At 37.2% G+C, this 24,581-nt stretch overlaps 1 protein-coding gene across 4 annotated transcripts in view; it reads left to right on the plus strand.

Moving 5' to 3' along the window:
* The first annotated feature begins 1,048 nt into the window (after window positions 1-1,048).
* SH3GLB1 (SH3 domain containing GRB2 like, endophilin B1) overlaps window positions 1,049-24,581 on the plus strand; it is a 40,077-nt gene continuing 16,544 nt past the window's right edge. For all 4 annotated transcript variants that reach the window (XM_069478163.1, XM_069478164.1, XM_069478166.1 and 1 more), the window contains exons 1-5: window positions 1,049-1,234; window positions 11,832-11,973; window positions 14,622-14,750; window positions 21,421-21,554; window positions 23,056-23,148. In XM_069478163.1, coding sequence (XP_069334264.1) covers window positions 1,163-1,234; window positions 11,832-11,973; window positions 14,622-14,750; window positions 21,421-21,554; window positions 23,056-23,148 — 570 coding nt within the window. In that variant the 5' untranslated portion in view covers window positions 1,049-1,162. The remainder of the gene's footprint in view (window positions 1,235-11,831; window positions 11,974-14,621; window positions 14,751-21,420; window positions 21,555-23,055; window positions 23,149-24,581) is intronic.

The following is a 24,581-nucleotide window of genomic DNA, read 5'->3' on the forward strand; positions in this document are numbered from 1 at the left end:
AAGGCTTCTTAAGAAGTTACTTGAATGACAGGTTTTTGAATAGATTTCACATCATATTCTCATTTGTTATTAAAATTAGTCACGCTGAATTGTTAAAGGCTTTCCTATCTCACTCACCATCTTATACTTCTTTGTGTCCTCCACCTGGCACTCTGTCCTCAGCACTGCGCTTTGTAGGCACCTAGTGTTGGTATGTAATCCAGCCCGCGCCAGCTGCCTTAAAGTAGTCACAAAGTCCGTGCAGCAGCAAATAGTTACAGAGCTTCTGGTGGGAGTGGAGAAGTCCCCAAACGTTGTCAAGTAACTTGACTGAGCTTGAGGGCAGGACAATGTTTTATTCAGCATGCTATCTCCAGCACCTGGCACACTGTTGGTACTCAACTACGCGGAATGAATGAACAAGCTCTGGGGGAACAATAAATTCAACATTGTTCTGCAAACGTTCGTTCGCTGAGTGACATGCAGGCAGGCCTCAGGGACCAGCGTGGCTCGCGGGTGCTACAAGATGACGAGGGCCTGATGGTTCTAATTTCATAGATATTATAATTCTATGCTGTTAACGTCCATATTTCTTCTTAAGACAAAAAGGGGAATTTGTGTTGTCTCCGCTCTGGATTCTCAGAGGTTAACGGCAAACGTGCCACGGCGCCGCGGCCTTGCGACCCGGCGGCGCGCCCCTCGCCGCACTCCCGACTGGAGCCGGGCGGAGCTCCCAACGCGCCCCGGGGCTGGGCCGCCGCAGTCCTCAAGGGGGCGCTGTTCCCGCGATAACCTCCATAAAGGCTCCGCCCCGAGGCCGGCGCTCGCTTCCTCCGAGGGAGACCCGGCTCCACATCGCAGGGTCCGGTCGGGTCGGGTCGATCTCCAGCTCGCCCGCCGCGGCCGGCGCCGACATTAGCCGCCGCACTCCAGGCCCGCCGAATTCAGCTTCTGGGCCGCCCCCGCCGCCGTCGCCGCCGCCCGGGCGCGGCCCGCTCTGGGGCCCTCCCTCTCTTCCCTCGCCCCACCTCATCCCCCCCCCTCAGGGAAACGACAGCTGAGGCGGCGGGGTTGGCGCCGCCTCTCTCCACCTACCACGTCTGCCCCCGGCGCCCCAGCCCTGCCGTGGTGCCTCCTCCTCCCGGCTAGATCAGCCGGCGGCTCCGCCCGGCTGCCGCCCAGGATGAACATCATGGACTTCAATGTGAAGAAGCTGGCGGCCGACGCAGGCACCTTCCTCAGTCGTGCCGTGCAGGTACCGCGTTGGGGGAAAGGGTGGCGGCGCCCAGCGAGAGCCAGTGAGGGGCTGCCCAGCCCGAGGAGGCGGCGGCCCCCGCACCCCGGCCTCGCAGAGCGCCCGGCGGGCCTGCTGCAGCCAGAGGCCTGGGTGATGGGCGCGGCCCGGTGCCCCTCCGGGCCCGGCGGCGGTTTTCTGCCCCGCTCCTGTCCAACCGCCGCTCCCCGGTTTGCGAGGCGGGGTGGGGACGGGGCCGGGAGCTGTCTTCCGCTGGAGGACACCTTGAGTTCGCTCTCGGACCGAGGTGCTGCACTGTCGGCTTTTCTGGTTCCACGACGCCAGTGCCGGTGTGACCTCCATCGCGGGGCTGGCGGAGGCCTTGCGAGTCCGGCGGGGTAACCGAAACCCAAGCCATTCTTGCACCACCCCCACCCTTTCCTTTCGTCTCTCTCACCCTTGCCTCCGAGTCCAAGAAGGAAGTTTCCTTTTCCTGCCCCTCAACCCATTGAGCTGCCGATACAGTTCCCTCCAGCCCCCCTCTCCCTGAAAGGACTGCCCCTGGGCTTGGCAGCCCCCGGGGGAAATGGAGATCGTCAGTTGGCGTTCACATTTTACCAAGGCCACTGGAAGCCTGCAGTTTAGGTGTTCTCATTTTCAAAATGAGAAGCACCAGCTGTAGAGCAAGGAGGGATGGGAGAAGAATCATGTTGTTATGGCTGTAGTCACAGTGGTATATTTCAAATACACTTTAAGGGGAAAAGTTGACTACCTCTTCGTATTCTGCAATCAAGGAAGTGTCAGTAGTAGGGAACTTGGACAGTTTCCTACAGTCATCACCCACATTATGCCAACTCAGTTAAATCTACGAACAGATGTAAATTTCACAACATGGGTTGTAAACAATCTGGTGTTTAAGTTAATGACAGTCACAGTAGCAACATTTTCTTGTAAAGAGAAAACAAAAATAATTTTCTAATATGCATACCAAATTTGTACCGAAGTGTACCAACTTTCCTTGTCTCCTTTGCCCCAATTTTATTGGCACAGTTGATCTTACATTGCACTATAGTTGGCAAAAGAATGATAGAGGAAAGTAATAGCTGCCTACATTGTGAAAAAATGGTATGTTAAGCACTTTGTTATTCATTTGACATGTTCTCTTTAGTCCTTTCCGTAACTTTGCCAGATAGATGTTATTAACCCTCCTTTAATATGAGGAACAGCCTCAAAGTTTAGTAACTTGCTTAACTTGCGCGGCTAGTAAATAACCAGGTGCTGTCTGACCTACTGCAAGCTGCTTTTACTTCCTGGATAAGCATTGCAGGTTTAAGATATATAGAATAATGGGATGTTGTGACCTAGAGAGACCTTAAAGATTATCTGGTACAATATGAGCATTTCAATATCAGCAGCAAATAACACTTAAGAAATGGGAAATTCCTTCTAGCTTTTGGTTTCCAAGGTCTAAAATCTGAATGGTCGGTAATAAGCTAGCAGCCTTAACCTTTTTCTCCCCCTCCTCCCCTAAAATATAAGGTATATTGCAAAGACATTGAACCTTTACAGTTAAAATAATTTTTTGATTCAAATTGGCCTACTTCTAATAGTTCAAACACAAGGGGCAAGAAGAATCAATAATCGAGGGTCTGAAATGAATTTTGATTTGTGAGACACTTCTTTTAGACTTAACATTGACTACAGTAGAGGATTAGAGCCGCTGGTATTTTTGTTTTAGTAATGATTATATATAATTCTAGATGCTTATTGCAGACTTGACATTATATAAACCCACTCTTTTAAATACAGTTAGATATTTTTCAGGTCCGTAACCCACACTGCTTAAATAGGACTTGTTTATTAGAATTTAACCTGATTTAAATTGTTGATAGACTTGATTTAAAAACCTAAATCTAGCAAAGCCCTCAAAAGGTATACTTCCCAAAGGAATTTTAATCACTTATTATTTCAGATTCTTTAGGAAGAAGTGTTTAAATTCTATCCTAATCTGTTAGCTATCAAGTAATTTTCTTTTCAGTCTTAAATATTTAAGTGCCCACTCCAGGTCTGCCTATCACTATTCTGGACACTGGTGATACTACGGTAAATTAAATCAACAAAGTATCTGCCCTCCTGGAGCTTATATTCTTGCAGAAAACACGGTTATAAATACATCAGGTAGTTACGGAAAAAATGGCCAGAGGAATAGGGTAATCGCAGGGATGGTGGTTGTTGCCATGTTGTTTAGATAAGGTGGTTGGGGCAAGTCTTAATAGGATGAAATTCAAAGAGACCTTAAGGAAGTGACAGAACCCCAGTTTGTTTGTGTGTGTTTATTTTTATTTTTTTGAAGAAAAGCATTGCAGGCAGAGGGAACAAGTACAAACAGGTTACAGGGTTACTAGGGAGACCAGTAAGTGAGGTATGGCCATATCACAGCAAAAGTGATTGTGATTTAGATGACAGTGGTAGCAGGGGAGGTTCAAAATCTATATGGTACTGACTGTCAGATTGGCTTTGAGGTGTGAGAGAACGATGAGTCAAGGATGACTCCAAGGTTTTAGCTTGAGCCATTTATTAAGAAGGGAAAAATTTCAGGAGAAACAGGCTCCTTTAATGTGTCTATTTATGAATAAATTTATACCATGTCTGAGATTTGCTTTAAAATATTTCAGAAGGAAAAAAGGGAAGTAGTTGAAATAAGATGAGCAGAATACTGATAGTTGTTGAAGCTAGGTTATGGGTTCATGAGGTTTTATTATACTATTTTTCATTATGCTGTTATATTTTTGTATATATTTGATATTTTCCACAACTTTTTTTAAAAGTATAAAAAAAGACGCTTCTAAAATATAATGTGTGAAATTTGGAATGCTGTGTGGTAATTTTCAACAAAACACTGCTTTCTCATTTCAGTATTTTAGTACCTAAGTTTCTACACTAAATTGGGTTGACATCAGTATAATGCCAAAGTACTAAGTTTCATGCTAAGAATAGCTTAAGAGGTATGCTGGTATCTCTTTATGAGCAATAAGAACAGTAGGAAGAAATTAAGCTTTCATATTTCATATAAATAATAATTTTTATTCAAATCAAATTGTACCTTAAGCAATAGGCCATTCTTTAGTTGGCCAGCTGTGATATGTTTTTCATTTTATTAAAAAAAATTTAAGTTAAAAATTGAACATGTTTCTTGTTTTTAAAAGGTTAGATCAAACTATTAAAGCAAATAAAAGGGTCTCATCACCACTCCACTCTCCCATTTTAAAATTTGTTTATAAACCTTGGTATTTTTTTAAAAAATGTAAGGTTGAATATATAAATGAGTAGGAATATTTATTAACTAGTCCATTCAGGTGCTTATTTTTAACTACCTCAAGACAATAGAATACAAAAGCATCAGGTAATTTATCTTCCTTAAATTGTTATATTACTGGTGTTTTAAAAGCCATTTATTAGTTCTTAGAATCAGTCTTTTCAGTCCAAACTCCATAGGTGAGCATCAAATACTCCCTTACAATCTGGTCTTCTCCATCACTCATATAAACACTGTATTCCAATCAAGTTATTTTTTAAATTTCAAAATATCTTATACTTTTCTGACTCTAGGCTTTTGTTCACACAGTTAACTTCTGTTGAATGTCCTCCACTCCCTCTCTGCTTTTTCTTTCCTTCCCTCAAGGTAAAGCTTTAAGTCCATCTCAGCTATGAAGGCTTTTCAGACCACAAGAGCTTGATGTGAAATCCTGTATCATTTTTCAATTCTATATGGTCATATGGCATTTTTCTTCTAATGAACTATTATATAAGATCCCTTAGAGCTCTAAAATTCTGTAATTCTTATGGCTTTCACAGCTTTAATAAGTTTGTATTAACTTTTTGTATGAACTGTGTTTCTTATTCCCCTCTCACAGCATCCAGTGTGGTTCATATTAATTTTTCTTTTTAGCCAAGCAAGTAGTATCCGTATGCAAAGATTAGTCTTTGAAGGGCAACAAGAATCATTTAGCATGTTAACTAATTGTTATCTTTATTAGTATTTTCTTGATATATTTGCTGACCTTGAAGTTAACTAATGCCAGTCTAAAATATTAAACTATTCAACCTACATTTATTGAGTACCTCCTAGGTACCTGACATTGAAAGATTCAAAGAGACCCAGTTCCTGCCCTCAAGGAATTCATAGTTTAGTCCCAAATTTATCATAATTAAACATGTTATTCTTTGTAGTAAATGCCCATTTTGTGAGTTACTATTCTTCATTTGGTAAGTCTTTCAAGTGGACGAAGGAGCAAGAGATGCATTTTCAATTCAGAATTGATATCGAAACAACTTTACTCACCATCTTTAAAATAAGAGCATATACTTTTAAAATTTTTTCAAACCAAATTACTTAGGGAAGGAGTTCATTTTAATTTTTTAACACTTTCTCTCAATTGATTATTAAAGTTATACTGTGGATTTCATGAATGCCAGCTATTTTCTAAGGGAAAAAGTCTCTAAAATATAGTTTGGAGGTTGGCCTTGATCTCCCATCTATTTCAGCAAGAATAATGTGTGTCTAAGCCAGAGACATAAAGATGAATATGATGCTGCCATCAGCTAGCTCCTGTCAGACCCTGTCTGGAGTTCCAACTTGGCCAAACAACTTTCTCTGAAGCCCTTCTGAAATCTATTTCTTTTATAGAATTTAAACTTATAACTTCACCATGTCCCTCATATTTTAATAAGAAAAACATGTCACAAAGTCCATACATTTTCTCATTATGTAATAATCTGCATGCTAGTGTTAGTTAAAACTGTTTTCACATCCTTTGATGCTATTGACATTAATTTAATAAACTAGGTAGAAGACAGTTTGTTAACCTGACATTAAAATTTACTTTTATGTACTACATGAATGAGATAATTAGAAAATATACAAGACTGTTTTCAATTCATCATATTTCTTGGATGTATTCTTACGTTATGTTAGGACCTACAAATGGTCCTAAACGCTTTCTACTAACCCACACCCAACTTATGTACTTCTAATTACTATGCTCCTATATTTAAGATGATCAGACACCTAGATCAATTACTTAAATATTCTTTGAAAACAAATTTAATGATAGAACTTAAACACAATTGATATATTTGAAGCAAAACTTCAGCCCAGTGAAGTGACAGTAATAGGAACAGAAATTCCTAAATGGGCCAAAGAGGAAAGAAATGCAGAGTGCACTAAACCAAGTGATACATATTTAAGTAATTATGTATGAGCTTAGAACAGTGGTTCTCAGTCTTGGCTGCACTTAAAATACCTGGGAAATCTTTTAAAATGCCATATATAGGCTGTACCTCAGTCCAGTTTACTTTGGAATTTTAGGGGTTGCATCAGACATCAGTATTTTTGAAAGCTCCCCCAAGTAATTCTATAGAGCAGGCAAAATTGAGACCCAATGGAGAAGTATCCACTTTACAGTTTGCTAATACATTATATTCAGAATCTGTGTTATATTCTAATCTAAAGTTTAGATTACTTTTGGAGTATTACTCTAACCCAGGCAAAGAATTGATGATTAATTAGTGTTTACATTAAATAGATGTCTTTGATCACACAGCCTTTTTACTTGTAGTCTTTTTTTTTTTTCTTTCTAAACAGTAGAGTATTTAATCCAGGCTTCTTATTTCATACTGTAGGCTATGTGCCTCTCCTGTAGTAAAAGAAAGGATTACAGTGCCTGGCACAATGTGGCCGAATCAAAGACAATCCTTTCCTTAAAGCAATGTTTAGAGAAAATACATATAGGAAAGGGGATTAAGTTTTCTTATGTTCTAATGCTATTTTAATATATTACAAATGAAATATTATGAAAAATTGTATATCAAATTACATTTTAGAGAACAATTTGTTTGGATTTCCATGACTTATTTACATTTTAACTTTAATTGTAAGTTGTTAATTATTAAACTGTACTGCTATCCATTCATTAAATCAACTGTAATTTCTGATTAATACCTTTTGTCAAGAAATTACAAAGTCAGTAATGATTTGGGGCTTAAATTGTTGAAAAGTAAAATTTTTATGGGTTAATCTAAAAATTTTTGGTAACTAGGAAAGGGATCCTTTTAAAAAAGAATTAATAGGTCTTTTGTCATTCCAAAGAGTGCGTCATTATTATAATTTTATGTTTGTATTATCCTAGCTAGATCATAAAATCCTTGAGGGCAAGAACCATGTCAGACACTGATCATCTTGCAGTAGCAGAAAATATATATAATCCATAAATATTTTTTGATTAGTAATTTAAATCTTGATTTAGTTGAGATAACTCATAATTTTCTTAGTAGATGCATTATTTAAAAGATTTTAGAAAAAAGTATGTGTTAAATATTTTGTTATCTTAATACAACATAACTTCTAATTAACTATGGAAAGAATCATTTAGAAATAATAAGATTTAAATTTATAATTGCACTGTAAAAATATAACATTAGCAATGTTCTTACTGTGTGTCAGTCCCCCCCCCCCCCCCGCTTTTTTCATTCATTATAGGGTTTAGGTTACACCCCCACCCCCTTTTTTTAAGAGACAGGATCAGGCTCAGGCTGGTGTGCAGTGGCATGATCATAACTCACTGCAGCCTCCAACTCCTGGGCTCAAGCTAAGTGATCCTTCGGTCTCAGATTCTCAAGTAGCTAGGACCATAGGCACACACCACCATGCCCCACTATTTTTATATATGTATATATATATATGTATATATGGCAGGTGTTAGCCACCCCGCCCGGCCTGAGTAACCCATAATTTGGTGAATAATTATTGACTATCTTATAGGAAGCACAGGTGGACTAGAGGAGACAGCTGTCCAGACTGCTGTGAACAAAGACACAGAGGCAAGGAGGCACAGAATATGTTTGGATAATGATGATGGAAATATTAATAGAAAAATAGGTCAGGGCACAGTTACTCACACCTGTAATCCCAGCACTTTGGGAGGCTGAGGCAGAAGGATCACTTGAGGCCAGGAGTTGGAGACCAGCCTGAGCAACACAGCAAGACTCCATCTCTACAAAAAAAAATTAGCTGGACGTGGTGCCACATGCCTGTAATTCCAGCTACTCAGGAGGCTGAGGCAGGAGGATCATTTGAGCCCTGGAGTTCAAGGCTACAGTGAGCTATGATCACGCTGCTGCACTCTAGCCCAGGCAATAGAGTGAGACCCTGTCTCTTTAAAAAAAAAAAAAGAGAGAGAAAGAGAGAAAAAAAAATTTATTGAAATCAGCAAGTATTTACTAAAAGGGTCTTATAGCATAATAAGACAATAATTCAAACAGATATGAGATTGAATCCCAACACTGACACCCTGTACAAAACGTTTAATTGCTCTGAGCCTCAATGTATTCATCACTAAAATTATGATTCTTATCTATATTTTAAGATTCTTTTCAGTAGTTAATACAAAATGCACTTAGTATATGGTATTTTTGAACATATACTAAGCCATGACATTTTTAAAAATATAGAAGTATAAGAAAGATGTAAATGGTCTTGTTGAAAATAGAAAACATTTAAAAAATTAAAAGACAAGACAGAACCATATATAATGTACTGAAATGTGAAGCACAGATTTAGGTACAGTGAAAAATAACAACTGTTTTCACTCTTAGAAAATGTAGGTAAACATCAGGTAGAATTTATTACTGAGCTCTTAAATACATTGCTTATGTGCACCTTACTATAGAACTTCTATTTTTCTAAACAGGTTTTCTGTTATATAGTCAGACTATCTCACTCATATATAAGGGTTCCTTATATTGTTTGTGTGTGTGTGTGTGTGTCTGTCTGTCTGTCCTTCTGAACTAGAATAGCAAAAAACCTACTCATTTTGTTTGTAGAATCTTATGTGTATGTAATGAGAGATACCTGGGAGATAGTTGCATGAGAGTCATAAATATAATATTAAATAATTAGGCAAACAGGCTTTTTGACCTGAAGATTGAAATATTTTCCAAATAAGTAATTGTTGGTTCTCTGAAATACTGTCAGGAGAAAACTTGCCCTGAATCTTAACTTATGTCAGATAAACTCAGTGATTATTTCTTTAATCACTATTTATAAACATTTTTTAGTGATTTCTAGTCTGTACCTTTAATTCCAGTATATTTATAAAACATCTGTTCAAGTTTAACATTTTATGTACTGAAAAAAATAGGCCTGTAGGTTCATACTGCTTAATATTTTTCATTTAGTTCTTCCATATAACAAGAGACCAGGTCCTCTTGTTCTTAGAAGAGTGCCTTACACAAAGACCTAATAAATACTGATTTTTAAATTATTGATCCATCAATTTTTTTCTTGTATTCACTATTGGTTATTAAATATAAATTGAGGATTTCTACAAAGAATTAATATTTAATATGCATAAGGGTGGTGCTAATGATTCCACAGAAATAGTACAACCAGAAGATAAGTCATCAGAGGACTATATAACTCCTTCCTTAGATCTTTACATAGTTCATATCATTCAGTTGCAGGTCATTTGTTACCTGTTCAGAGATGCTATTTCTCTAACCACTCCTATCTCATGTTCCTCAAACTCCTGCTCCCCCATCCGGGTCCAAGTCGTCTATCCCTTCTGCATTGAAGCCTTCACTGATTCTCCTGTTCCCCCCTCTCCCTGAAGAATGAATTCTTCTCTGTACTTGCATTCATTATGTCCCTTGTAAATAATAGAACCACGTATATTGGTCCTTTACCATCTTTATACCTTTGTATCCTTATTAGCAAATTATTATCTCTCTTCCCCATTAAAATGCAAGCTTCCTAAGAACAGAAATATTGTTTTTGTTGGCTGCTGATACTCATGTGCTTAGAATAGTGCCTAGCATATATATGTATAGGTGCTTAATAAATATTTGTTGAAGGACAGAATGAAATGAATAAATAAATGAATATACTTGCATATTAAGGGGAAGTTTTTGTATGTGGTTTCACTTTTTAAGGTGCCAAGTGAAAATTTTTTCTTCTATCATTCTTTATAGACAATGTTCACCTGGGTGTATTCCTTTTCTTCCCTTCCTATTGGTTGCTTTATCTGGTAGATATGCTATCTAACCATTGGTGGTAGAGTTTGAATGTATATAAAAATTTTAGGAGGTGGTCTCTCACTTAGAATCTTCAGGGATCTATAGAGAATACCAGGTTTTCTCTTAAGAATGAGGTTGCATAGTTTATCCCACTGACCCTGGAATCAGGGTTCACTTTTGCCCAGTGCCCAATCCTCTAATGGTATACTGCAAGTTTATGGGCTTAGGTAATAGCTTTGGAACCGCTATTTTCAGTTCCACCCATTGGTCAGGGCTTGGCTATAGGCCCAAAGCTTGACAAAAGCTATTTAAGCTGTTATTGCTAGCCCCTGATCAGGTCCTTCAGTGGGGGGTGTAACCAGAAGTCTAAGGATAAAATTCTAGAGGACCCTTTAGCTAAAGGTGCTGATAGTAAACTCAAAGTATTAGACCGAGAAGACGGATGCTGAAAGAAACAGATTAACAAAATTCAGAAGATAGAGCAGCAAAAGAGATTTTAAGAAATAAAAGGGAAAAAAGGCAAGACGAACATTGTTTTGTTAGCTAGAAGTGAGTTATGACTGAGCGTAGAATTAGAGCTAGTGATATACCTGTGTTAAGATGGGAGAAAGCCACCTGTTCTAGAGGAAGTGATACATGATAAACAGTTTGAGTCATCACCTCTAGTGTTTAATTAAAAGTATCCAGAAGCCTCTAGATCTACACAGAATCTTTTTACCTCTTTATTATTGTATAGACAATGCTGCCTTTCCTCAAGCACCAATACATTCAAACATACTCAAATCAATTTTTATTATATTAACTACATTTTATGATTTTTAAAAGATGCCTCCACAGTATGAATAGGATGTTCCAAAAGTTAGTCTGTAAATTGCTGGAACATCTCTTTAAGAAACAAATGACAGTTTCCCAGAATATCACATAAAAGCCTATTTAAATAGGTGTGATTAAAGTGCCAATAATGCATAAACCACAATAAACATAAATGTTTTTAAATTTAAATAATTATCAGGCACTCAACAAAGTGATTTACATACATAATCTTAGTTAATACTCAAAACACTGTAAAATATGTATTGTCTCTCTTTTGCGGTAGAGGCTACTAAAGAAAAAATATTCAAAAGCTCACTCAGTTCATGCAGTTAGCAGTGCAGTCAGGATTTGAATTTAGATCCAACTATCTCAAAGCTCTTACTCCTTACCATTATGATATCCTACTTTTATATGTAGGAAATATTTATATACTTTATATACTTCATATACCAAGCAATATTCTGTTTTCTACAGAATTCACACCATACATTTTAGGAGAACTAAGGATATGTGATAACTGTAAGATAAGGTCGTCATAAGTGCCACTGAAGAGGTATCGATAAATTACCATAGGGGCAAAAAAGCATTCATAAGCAATGGCTTACAAACAAACCTAGAACACAGACATTTGTACATTTAGGATTGTTTGGATTTGAGTTTACTTTTTACTTATTTATATAGTTTCCTAACATTTGAGGTACATTTATTTTTTTTTTTTAATAATCAATAACAGTTCACAGAAGAAAAGCTTGGCCAGGCTGAGAAGACAGAATTGGATGCTCACTTAGAGAACCTCCTTAGCAAAGCTGAATGTACCAAAATATGGACAGAAAAAATAATGAAACAAACTGAAGTGTTATTGCAGCCAAATCCAAGTAAGAAACTTTTTACCTCTTGTCTACCTTAAATATTAATACTACTAGTGGGTTCTTTAATGTTAAAAAAAAGTTTTAATGACTATTTAAAAACCAAATTTTTTGATTGTGTCTTCAAGATTTGTTTTGTGTGTGTGTGCGCTTTCGTGAAGAAGAGATGGTAGACATTTCTTCTCTGTGCCCTCTAACAAATTTACGAATGACATTTTTCAGACTTTTGTAGAATCCTCCTGAAACCTCAATTTCAGTGAGAAATTGGAAATTCAGACTTTGAATTTTAAGAGCCATGAGGGGACTGTGAAGATAAAGACATTTTCCCTTTTTACACAGGGAAGAATTGTCCCTAAATAATTAAGAGAAAATTACTTAGATGCTTACATAGTTACCAGTTTTTTATGTTTATGTTAAGTTTTTTATTTTCACATAAAGTATTTCATTTGATTTTCAGACAACTGAGGTTTTTCAGATAAGTCAACAACCTTGCAGATGAGGTGCACGATAATTTATTGAATGAAACTTACAAGTTAGCATCTTGTCTAATGTAGCCTACCTCATTAAAAGTGGAACTTGGACTAGAACTAGGTGTATTGACATCCAGTCCTTTAACTATGAGTTTTGCCTATCAAAACTGAAGGAGAAAGGCAAAAATACATGCTTTTCTTCTCTTTTCCCCAATGTTACTGTGACCATGTTGTGAAATTCCATAAACTTACTTTTAGATTCTAACTTAAACTTCAAGCACTATACAAATATTAGTAATTCTGTCTTTTTTGTTAAATTGTAGTAACATTTTAAAATAGCCTTTATACTTTGAGTGAATCTTATTATCTTTAGACACCATGTAGCAGTTATTATTTACTTAAGGTCATTTAAATTATATGCCATGGCACTTTAAAAAAGTAATAAGTATTTTTCTCTTGTTCCTTGTTCTATTCAGTGATTCCCAAATATATAATCTGTTCTAAACATGTTTTTCTGAATGGAAAATAAGCTCATGACTGATAAACAGGGAAATTACACAATTCCCTCCAGCTCCCAGGCTTTGTGTCATGAAGTAGTTGCAGAATTGTTTTGTTTTTTGTTTGTGCTCTGGTTACAAAATTACATAGATTTTTGAGTGGTCAGTCCCAACTCTGTTTTTCCTGTAAGCCCTGTGTTATTTTTAGTGTATAATTTTTTGGAAACTAGAGTTTTTAAAGAATATGTTATATAGAAATATAGATTGCATTATAGCAGAATTATCTGCATATTTTGTTAAGATTTTATTGTGACCTATTGAAATTAAACATTTATTAATATACCAAACATTTTAGTTAACTGAATGAAGTCAACATAGTCTTCAACTTTAAACTTTTGGCCAAATAGGTAGAAAAGCAGTCAAAGGTAAGAATCACTCACAGTCAGAAAATGAAAATTCTGAAATTTAAGTAGCGTCTTCTAAATGGTTATGTTTTGAAAAGACTTGTTTTGGTTTTAACTAATTTAAAGACTTTTAAATTTCTGCTTAAAAATAAATCTTCTGATTTTATACTAGAATCTGCCTCAAAAGTGAGTATTATTCCAAAACCCTATTTTTATATATATATATATATATATATATATATATATATACATATATATATATATATATATAAAATAATTAACCCTTTCACCAACTCCTGAGGTTTTTCTGTTATTGGTTCAGCTCATTTTTTAAATTTTCAGCACTGTAAACTTCCAATTATGATAGGAATCTATGGGAGGTGCTTTGAGGGAGTCTATTTGTCTTAGCTTCTTTTTAGATTGTAATTTTAATTTATACGTAATCATTGTTTCTGGAAACTTCAGCCATTTTCTCATTTATCACTGAAATACCTCACTGTTAGGCAGCAATGTGAATGTGAATTTCTTTTAGTCTTAAATATTATGCTAACCAAGTATTTATTCAGCTTTTACTGGTTTTTCCTTTCTATTTATACAAATGTTTTGTTAATGCGTTTAACCTTTTGTCTTGTATTTTAAACCTATTTTTAATGGTGAAATCTTTTGAGTGAATGCGTGCTTAGAGGTAACGTCTGTGTACTTTAAAAACATAATTAAATAAACTAAAGCCAAGGGATCATATTACTGATCTGTCTATAGACTATTCCAAGCCTGGATTGTTCTATTTCTTAAGCACTTGTGTCTATGTTTAGACTCTAGGCAAGAAAAAGAGAGAACACATGCTCACACTAACGCTGTAAGATGTGACTTTTTGGTTCCTCTAGGTACTTTACAGCCATAATTTCCTAGCTGGAAATCCCTGATTTTGAAGTTATGAACATATTCAGAGTTAAAAATGCTAAAAATAGGGCAAAGGCAACTTCACTAAATAGTAAGTGAATTACTATCGATCCTCTTCTGGAACTTTAAATCCCGTAGAATACTCAAATAATAGTTTTAGCTTCATTTTAAAATGTTTTTGTGCCAAGATATTTTATCAACTTTCTAAAATGTAAGTATTTTAGAGTTATATAATACTCTAATATGTAAATAAAAAATTATATTAAGATGTGCTTGAATGAATGTTAATTTCATATTTAAGAGACAATAAATGGTAGGGGAACAAAACAATCTTTTAAATACCTTTGCTTTTTTGAAATCATTGGTAATTTTTACCTTTTTCCTAGATGCCAGGATAGAAGAATTTGTTTATGAGAAACTGGATAGAAAAGCTCCAAGTCGTTCAAACAACCCAGAACTTTTGGGACAATATATGATTGATGCAGGCACTGAGTTTGGCCCAGGGACAGCTTATGGTAAGTAAAAGGCAAAAAGTTCTGATAAGAAGATATCTTTATGTTTAGATTTTTACTACTTAGAGATATCATTAACATATTAGTAGAATTAATTTTAACTTCAAATATTTTGTGTTACAATTTTGAATGAAGTGAGAATATAGAGGTGACTGATAAATATATATAGTTCAACTTAATATTTAATATATTTAGAAAATTAACTAAAATTATCAACTTTCAAAAATATAAATTTTTATATTTATATCTTTTTTAGTCCTAAAAAATTAAATGAATTCTTTATTTGTACTCCCATTGATCTTATAATACCTATGTTGTAATACTTCTTGTGATCTATTGCAATTATTGTTTACAACTTGATTTTTTTTCTTTAGAGCTTTCATAGGGTTTATTTAATATTAAAAGTACTTGGCATATAGTGTTTCCACAAATCACCAGTGCTTTTGTTTTAATTTCACAGTAATATCAGTATCCAAAACACATTAACAATGGTAATCTGGAGGTTTGGATTACATTTCATTTCCATTTTCCTCTTATGTCAAATTTTCTATAGTCATGGTTTAAAGTTTACCTTAAACTTTACCTTACTACTTTGTTATACATCTTGTATTATTGCTTTATTTGAGCTCTGAGCTTTAGTTTTTGGGTGGTTTTACACTTTAGGAAGACCATTGTGTTGCTCCTTATGTGTTGCAGTTCTGAGTATTTCTGGCAGAGCAGGTTTGGTCTTGACAAATTCCCTCAGTGTTTGCTTATCTGGAAAAGTATTTATTTCTCCTTCATTTATGAAACTTAGTTTTACAGGATACAAAATTCTAGGATGGCGGTTCTGTTTAAGAAGACTGAAGATGGTGGGGGCCCTAATACCTTCTGGTTTGTAAGTTCTCAGTTGAGAAGTCTGCAGTTAGCCTGATGGGTTTTCCTCTGTAAGTTACTTGATGTTTTTGCCTTAGGGCTCACAGGAGTTCCTACTTCATGTTGACTTTTGCCAGTCTGATGACTGTATGTTTTGGTGATTGCCTCTTTGGAATAAATCTCCCAGGTTTTTGTTGAGCTTCTTGTACTTGGATGTCTAAATCTCTGGCAAGACCAGGGAAATTTTCAATTATTCCCTCAAATAAGTTTTCCAGCCCTTGTGCATTTTCTTCTTCACCCTCTGGGATGCCTATGATTCTTAGATTTGGGCGTTTCATATAATCCCATATTTCTCATAGACTTTGTTCATTCCTCTTAATTCTCTGTTTATTATCTTTGACTATTTTAATTCGAAAGAGTTGTCTTCAAGCTCTGAGATTCTTTTGTCTGCCTCGTCTAGTCTATTCTTAAAACTTTCCATTGTGTTTTGTATTTCCTTAAATGAATTTTTCATTTCCAGAAGTTCTATCTGATTTTTCTTTAATATGTCAATCTCTTTAGGGAATTTTTCATTCATTTCCTGAATTGTTTTTCTGGTTTCTTTGAGTTGGTTTTCCATTTCCTCTTGGTTTTTGTTGAGCTTCTTTATAATCCATATTTGGAATTCTTTATCTGTCATTTCAATATTTTCATTTTGGTTAGTATCCATTGCTAGAGGGCTGGTGTTCCCTTTTAGAGGAGACCTTTCATTCTGATTTTTCATACCTCCAGAGTTCTTACCCTGATTCCTTCTCATCTGGAGCAATTATTGCTTCCTAATTTTGGATTTTCTTTTGTTTAGATGGGACTTTTCCCCCCCACTCACTCATACAGGAGTGTTTGTAACATATGTTATGTAAGAACCTTTGGCTTGGTTTATGGGTGTTTTGGCGATTTAGGTTCCTGATAGATGCCTTAGTAATGGATATGTCCTTAGTGTGATGCTTTTCTGAGTTGCTAGTTGTGTGTATGCTATAGCAATGACGAGCTGTGTGTGTGGGCAGATTCCCTGTTGCTCTTTGATGAGAGAGGATGGAGGCCTCTGAAATCGTTTCTCTATCCCCAGCCCTATGGTCTTCTTAGCAGTGTGAATTGTAATGGCACACCCCACTGAATCACTAAGATGGTCGGTGACTCTTGTGAATGGGAAGTAACCTTACTTTGTATGATTGAGTCAGTAAATGTTGAAAACGACTGTGCCAATTGACCTCCCTGTCAGTAGGTGGTGTTTGCCAGAAGGAGCAGGTTGCCATGTTGGTTTTGTGCCTGACTCTAGTCCCTCAGGAGAAGCACTCTTAATGCCCCAGGTGGTGAGTGGGGCCCCGTAACTTCCAGGTGTGTCCTTATTCTCTGCCTCAGCAGAGGCAGGTAGGGGAATGAGGCTGGGTTGGGTGGGCTTGCCCTCGGGCTGCACAAAAGCTGGTAAGGTTGCTGTTTCAGCAGAATTCAAAGATCTGTTCCCAGCTTCTGAAGAAAGCCACCTGGGAAGGGCTAAAGGGGTCCACCCAGCCGGAAAGTCTGCTTATGGAGATCAAGCCATCTGAGATTCACAGTCTGTCCAGTTCCTACATCTCACCCTGGCCTGTGTGTCTGTCCTGCTAGTGTGTCTCCCCGAAATGCCAGCCAGCGTGGAACTCCCAAATTGGGCACCTCAGGTCCACTACAAGTCCACAGCGAAAGAGGCATGGGCCCCACTCTCTGTGGATGCCTCAGCCTGGAGTACGCACCTGCTGGAGAGAGGGAACTGCTCCCCTACTTCTTAGCAGAAACTGCTTTCCTGGCTGGAATGGGTGGGGAAGGGGCCACCACTCCGGGTCAGCCCCAGGACATGAATGAACTGCACCTGGTTGCTATGGTACCCGGGGCTGTACACTTCTTCACTCTAGACTCTGCCCTAATCAAACAGGGTGGTTTTCTTGTGGGGTGGTGGGAGAGTGGGTGCTCTCCCAGCTGGCCACATCTGGGAACTCCACAGTATTCTGTCAGATCTGCCCCCATGGGCTTCCTTGCCATCTGAGTCCAACGCACAGACCTCCCTGCTGTGTCTCCAGCAATCCACTGGAGTCAGAAGGACATGGGGTCTGTCTGGCCTGTTTGACCCGCTAGCATGTGACTCCACGAAATGCCTTCAGGCAGGGAGTTCCTGAGTCTGGCACCCCAGATCCACTGCAGGCCCCTGTAGGGAAGGCCATGGGCCCCACTTTTTTGTGGAAGTCAGCCTGTAACATACTCCTGCTGGGGGGTGGCCACTGGCCAAATTCTCAGCCCAAACTGCTTTCCTTGTTGCAGTGGGTGGGGGAGGGGCAGGGAAGAAAGAATCTGAATGTAAGAAAGCCAGCTCTCTGGCCTCTCCTGACACCCTCCCTGGCACAGAGTGTCTGAACCCCAGGATCCCACAAGTTCTCCCTGCTATACTGTGTTTGCCACTGTAAAACAGTAGGCAAACTGTAGCTCGTAGGGGTGGAAAAGCCTCCAAGAAATTCAGTAGCACTGGCCACTGGATGCCTATGGAAGGGTGAGAAGGATCCCCCCTACCCTTTCAGTGGGCTCAGAGCTTCTCTGCGTTTGATCATCTCCAATATCCTTTTTCCGTTATCTTCTACCTTCTCTGTTTCTGTTTTCATCCGTGAGATCCATGGCAAGCTCCAGCACCTCTCTCTATGATCCACACCCACTCTGCGTCTCTTCTTCTCTCTCCTTTGTCAGAATTCCTATCTTCCATCCCGGATGGTCTGACAAGTGATGTCTCTAGTCAGCCATCTTGTCTCCCCAAGTTGTGCCAGCTTTATTAGTTGCTATACTGACTTTTTTAATGTACAACTCTGAAGCTCAGTTATACATCTTTATTAACACTCAGATCTAATTATCTCATGAGACTTTCATATTTCTATACTTTCTTTTTCTGTTTATGACTAATAATTCTCTTTATTAAGATATCTATAATAAATTAGTCTGTATTTGGATATGAACTGGTAGGTAGATTAAATGAGCTTCCACAGATAGTTCTGATATACAAAATATAATAGCTTATAAATTCTGGGATTGTCAGGTTTTAGTCTAAAATATCGGTTCTTGGCGTGCTTGTGGCCGAAGAATAACCAGACATGCCAAAGTTAGGCAAGCACGAAAATGAGGTTTATTGAAGAGAGAAAGATAGGATTATAGGGCCAAGAGCAAGATATAGGTTTACAGAGCACGATACATGTGCCACAGATGATGGCCAGACCCATTGTCGCAGTAGGGTGAGCAAAAGGAAGGACAAAGAGAGGGACCGGTTATGGTCTGCATCTTATTCCATAGTGCCCAGATAGGGACTTCCCTTGTGGTTCAGAGGTCACCATGGTACCACTTTGATTGGACAGTTGGGGAGCTGCATGATCTGAGTCTTACCACGCATGTGGCTTCTAGGTCACTTTCCGGACTTCATGGTACCTATGCTAGTTGGCCCGTGGGCTAGAGAGTCCTCTGCATTCTTCTGCAGCTGGTGCACCAAGTTCTGATTGGCAGATTCGTAGGGTATTCCCTCCTCCCCCAGTTATGGAGAATTAGTGTTGGGCAGGACCAGGATGGGGGCAACAGCACCCACTTTCGTCCCTAGGAGACCCAGAATCACTCACTATCTATCTAACAGAATTAAATGAATTTAAAGTTTTAGTAGAAGGAAATAACCTAAATACTGTGTAATACCATCAATCTATTGATGGATTTTTAGATGTTCAACTTTGAAACTTTTACATTGTGTTCTTTAAAAATCTAATACTTCCAGAGTCTGATAATGCTTAAAATTTAAAATAAATTTAAAATTATTTCTAAATGTTAACTGTTAATTTTTAAAAAATTTTAGACATTAAACATTTTATTATCTACTTGTACCAAGGTTGGTTAGATGCCGGGGTCATAAAGATATGGGAAGGAGACCCAGCTTCTTCCTTCACCAAGCTGAGAGACTTAGTGGAGCATGAACATTAGAAAGGCTTCTAGATTTTTTTCCTTTTCAAATCTGATTAATCTGTTTGTACCTCCTATAATTCCAGTGACTGTACCTTAGTTATTGGAATTGGGCTGTGAACCTATTAGTAATTGATAATAGCTGAAAATTGAGTATTCTAGGCATTGGGCTGAGCACAATACAGTGTATATTTTTCTGTATTATTTCAGTAAATCCTCACTTGTATCCTGCTTATCAATTGTATTATCTCCATTTTAAAGACAAAGAATCTCAGGCTTGGAAAGATTAAGTAATTCATCTACAGTCACACAACTAGTAATTCAAATGCAGATCTGTTCATATCCAGAGACAGAGCACTTAACTGCTTTCCATATTACCTTCCTTACCAATCAGATCTAATCTCATTGTGACATGAAGGGATTAAGATCCATAGAGCTAAAGATTATTAGAGGTAAAACCAGGAGTAGAACCCTGATCTTAGGGTTCCCTTTCTGTCTACTTCTACGTCTGCTTTCCTACTGTATTTGTCCTGTTTAAATATCAGAGTGTATGTGTTGCAAAAACATAGGTTTTTTAAAACCTAAGATATAAATATGAGCTATTATTTATGAAAACTTGAGATAATGTGCAGGGGTGTAGAAACAAAGGACAGATTGTGACTTGATCTATTGTAAGCATTATACTTTTATAAACGTAACCATAGTTATTCCTTAGTATCCATGGGGGATTGGTTCTAGTACCTCCCCACACCCAGGATATCAAAATCCCTGGGTGCTGAAGTCTTTATATACCATGGTATAATGTTTACATATAACCTATACACATCCTCCTTTATACTTTAAATCATTTCTAGATTACTTATATTATACAGGCCAGACACAATGGCTCAAGCCCGTAATCCTAGCGCTTTGGGAGCCCGAGGCAGGAGGATCACTTGAGGCCAGGAGTTCAAAACCAGCCTGAGCAACACAATGAGACCCTTACTTTACAAAAATTTTTTTAAAAATTAGCCACGTGTGGTGGTACACGCCTGTAGTCCCAGCTACTTGAGAGGCTGAGGCAAGAGGATCTTTTGAGCCCAGGAGTTTGAGGTTGCAGTAAGCTATGATGATACCACTTTACTCTAGCCCAGGCTACGGACCAAGACCCTGTGGGGGGTGGAGGGGAATTACATACTGTGAATGCTATGTAAATAGTTGTTATACTGTATTGTTTAGGAAATAATGACAAGGAAAAAAGTCTGAACATGTTCAGTACAGTTGCAACCATCTTTTTTTTTTTTTTTTTTTTTTTTTTTTTAATTAGAGACAGTCTCACTCTGTTGCCCAGAGTGGCCTCAAACTCCTGGGCTCAAGCAATCTTTCCACCTGACACCACCACCCTAATCCCCCTACACCCCAGCAACTGGGATTATAAGCAGGCATGCACCACCATGCCCAGCTCTGCAACCATCCTTTTTTTCCCCAAAATATTTTCTATCTGCGGTTGGCTGAATCCACAGATGGAGAACCCATAGATGCAGAGGGCTGACTGTGTACTATTTCAGCTGTGACCATAAATATTTTTTGGTGTGTCTATATTCTTTAGTTCCATTGGTAGAATTGGTACAATTAACTATGCTATGATAGAAATTTCATCTTTGTCTTTTTGTTTAGATATTTATAATCTTAAATTTACTTTTAAAATAAAACTACCTTAATTACAGTTAATTCTATTTGATTTTACCTAAGTGACCACTAACTTTTAAGCAGATCAAATTGCTGATTTATCTGTATGTGATTTTATTTTCTGATATTATCAGATAATGATAAAAACTTTTTTCCTTTGCAGGTAATGCCCTTATTAAATGTGGAGAAACTCAAAAACGAATTGGAACTGCAGACAGAGAGCTGATTCAAACATCAGCTTTAAATTTTCTCACTCCTTTAAGAAACTTTATAGAAGGAGATTACAAAACAATTGCTGTGAGTTGGAAAATGTTCCCTTTTTTTGTAGAATAATTTAGATATATACTTACAGTTTTTAATGAATAATTATCCCTCTTAATGACTGTTAGGTGTGGCAGATTAGAAAACCTAAATAATCTAGGCAGGTGCATATTCACCAGAACACAAAATGAAACCAAGATAGAGGACTATTAATAACATTGACTCCATTTTTGTGTCCTAGTGTTAGAGATGGCTTTACATTCATTTTCATTCATTACCAACACTAAAATTCATAGAGAGGTTCCTGGAATGATTATGAAAACATGGTATAAAATATCACCATAGTATAACCATGTAAGAACTATTGGGAACTGGAAACCTAATTATTGGAAGGTATACTGGCTATCATACTTCCCTAGAAGTGTATTACCTTCTTTTCACATAGTTCTGTTTTATTACTGAAGTGTAAGAAATAAATCACTTTCTTTCTCAAACCTGATCTATTAGTCTATGTTTTTTTATTTAATTTGTTTTATTATTAGTGATGGAGAATGAAAATTTTTTTCTAAGATTTTTGCATGGCTGCTTGCTCTTTATTATGAATACAACTTCAAACCTCAATTTGCAGATTTCTTATTACAAAATATTGTAGGAACTTTCTATATGTTTACAGTGGGTTTGTCTCTGTGTAAACAAGTATTTGGCCTGAGACAGAAGAAAATCACCAACTTAAAATATAATTTAAAAGATAGCTTGTCAGTAGGATGAAATTGGAGGTATGAAACCTAAAAAGTAATAAAGCAAACTGAATTACAGTAAACTTACCTATTTTATAGAAGCTTGATGTTCCTAGTAGGAATTCTAAAATACTATATGAACAATTTATTCATTATTTATTCTATAAATTTGGTGAAATTTCATTTTGGAGTAGTTGAGTTAAATTTGGTTACACATTAAGAGCAGCCTGCCCAGTTCTTGATGTAGAGCACACAGTACATCAAGGAACCTTGCCCTAGACTCATGCTTCCTTCATCATAGGCACTTTCTGGATAATCTGTAACAGTTTTGAAAGGATTTTTCAACCTGGCCATGCCAGTGGTTTTGGGCCGAATAATTCTTTGTTGTGGGCGCAAAACTGCATTGTAGGATGTTTGGCAGCATCCCTGGCTTCTACCCGGTAGATACCAATAACGTCCTTCTCCCAGTTGTGACAACCAAAAAGATATTTCCAAATGTTCTCTGAAGGACAAAAATCACAAAATATTTAAACTAATATTCCTTTGTTTTGATCACCACCTGCCATATTTCCCACACATCTAGATTGTTGTAATCATTTTAAAATTGAAAACAGTTAAAAAAAAAGGGGGGGGAGCGGGAGTCCCAGATACCTGAATGGTCACTTTATACCAAACTTTATAATCATAGATCTTTATCATATGATATGTGTATTTACTAAAGAATAATGCTTTAAATGTGTATGCTCATACTGGATTTTAGTATCTTTAGCCTGTATTTTTTTTCTTTTGTATATATATAGAAAGAAAGAAAGTTATTACAAAATAAGAGATTGGATTTGGATGCTGCAAAAACCAGACTAAAAAAGGCAAAAGCTGCAGAAGCTAGAAATTCAGTAAGTAATTTTTTTTTAAATAGAAAAACATTTTGGGTTAATAACTTTAAGATTTGTAAACTATTTTACCAATATACCGTGCAAGATACAGATTGTGCTTAAGAGTAGAATATGATTTTGGGGTCTTGTTTTGTGTTTTCAAACAAATTTATGAGACCTTATTACATCCAAATCAGTGCAAAGTAGCCATATATCCAGAGACACTATTTAGCTATACAGTTGTTACTAAAAAACAAAAATTATGGTAGCTTCTAAAGCTGTATCATGTTCTCTAAATATCTTCAATGGTGATGGCAAATATATGTTTTGGAGATATATTTGTTTTATCTGGAGATAAAAAAGATAGTAATTAAAATGAGAATAAATCAAGTTTGAGGATTCTTGTGTATGGCTTAAAAATTAGATGCATTCTCTTTCCACATATGACTCAAACTGACTAAAGGAATGGTCACCAACAGTAGTTCTAAAGCCATTCAAACAGTGGCAGCTTGAACTTTCAGGTGGCTATTTTGAAGGGGAGGAAACCCATTTGAATAAGTAAGTTCTGATATATGTTTCAGAAAAATCAACCTCAGAATAGTCTTTTAAAATTGAGTAGGTGTATATTAAATGCAGTAATTGAATTTTTCTTAAAAGATTTTATTTATAAGCTTTTTAGTTAATCTCATAGTGAAACTGTCTATATTTTCATTCCACTGTTTGAAAAAATTTATCAGATTTGAACTGGAACACTTTTAAGATAGTACAATATAAACAAGTATGAATTTGTTATAGGAAGTTAATTCCTAATTTAAACAAAGGCATGATATTTCCACCGCCTTCTGTTTCTAACTTACTGCCACTGCCACCATTAAGAATCATTGCCAGCCGGGCGCGGTGGCTCACGCCTGTAATCCTAGCACTCTGGGAGGCCGAGGCGGGTGGATCACTCGAGGTCAGGAGTTCAAGACCAGCCTGAGCAAGAGTGAGACCCCGTCTCTACTAAAAATAGAAAGAAATTATATGGACAACTAAAATATATATATACAAAAAATTAGCCGGGCATGGTGGCGCATGCCTGTAGTCCCAGCTACTCGGGAGGCTGAGGCAGTAGGATCGCTTAAGCCCAGGAGTTTGAGGTTGCTGTGAGCTAGACTGACGCCACGGCACTCACTCTAGCCCGGGCAACAGAGTGAGACTCTGTCTCAAAAAAAAAAAAAAGAATCATTGCCTTAATGAGCATATTACCACAATGCTGGTAGAAGTCTAGTAGTTCTTTTGCTTGGGGGAAGAAAGGTTGAGAATTGGTTTAGAGCGAAGTTTAAAACGGTGATAACTTGGTGTTGAATAGTGATGTCTTATGAGATGACCCCAATACCTTCTATGAGCAGAATAAGTTATTTTTTTCTATAGGATTCCCTTTGTTGAAGATTCTGTATTAGCTATTGCTAGAG

Source organism: Eulemur rufifrons, chromosome 8 (assembly GCF_041146395.1).
Source record: "Eulemur rufifrons isolate Redbay chromosome 8, OSU_ERuf_1, whole genome shotgun sequence".
NCBI classification, from domain to species: Eukaryota; Metazoa; Chordata; class Mammalia; order Primates; family Lemuridae; genus Eulemur; species Eulemur rufifrons.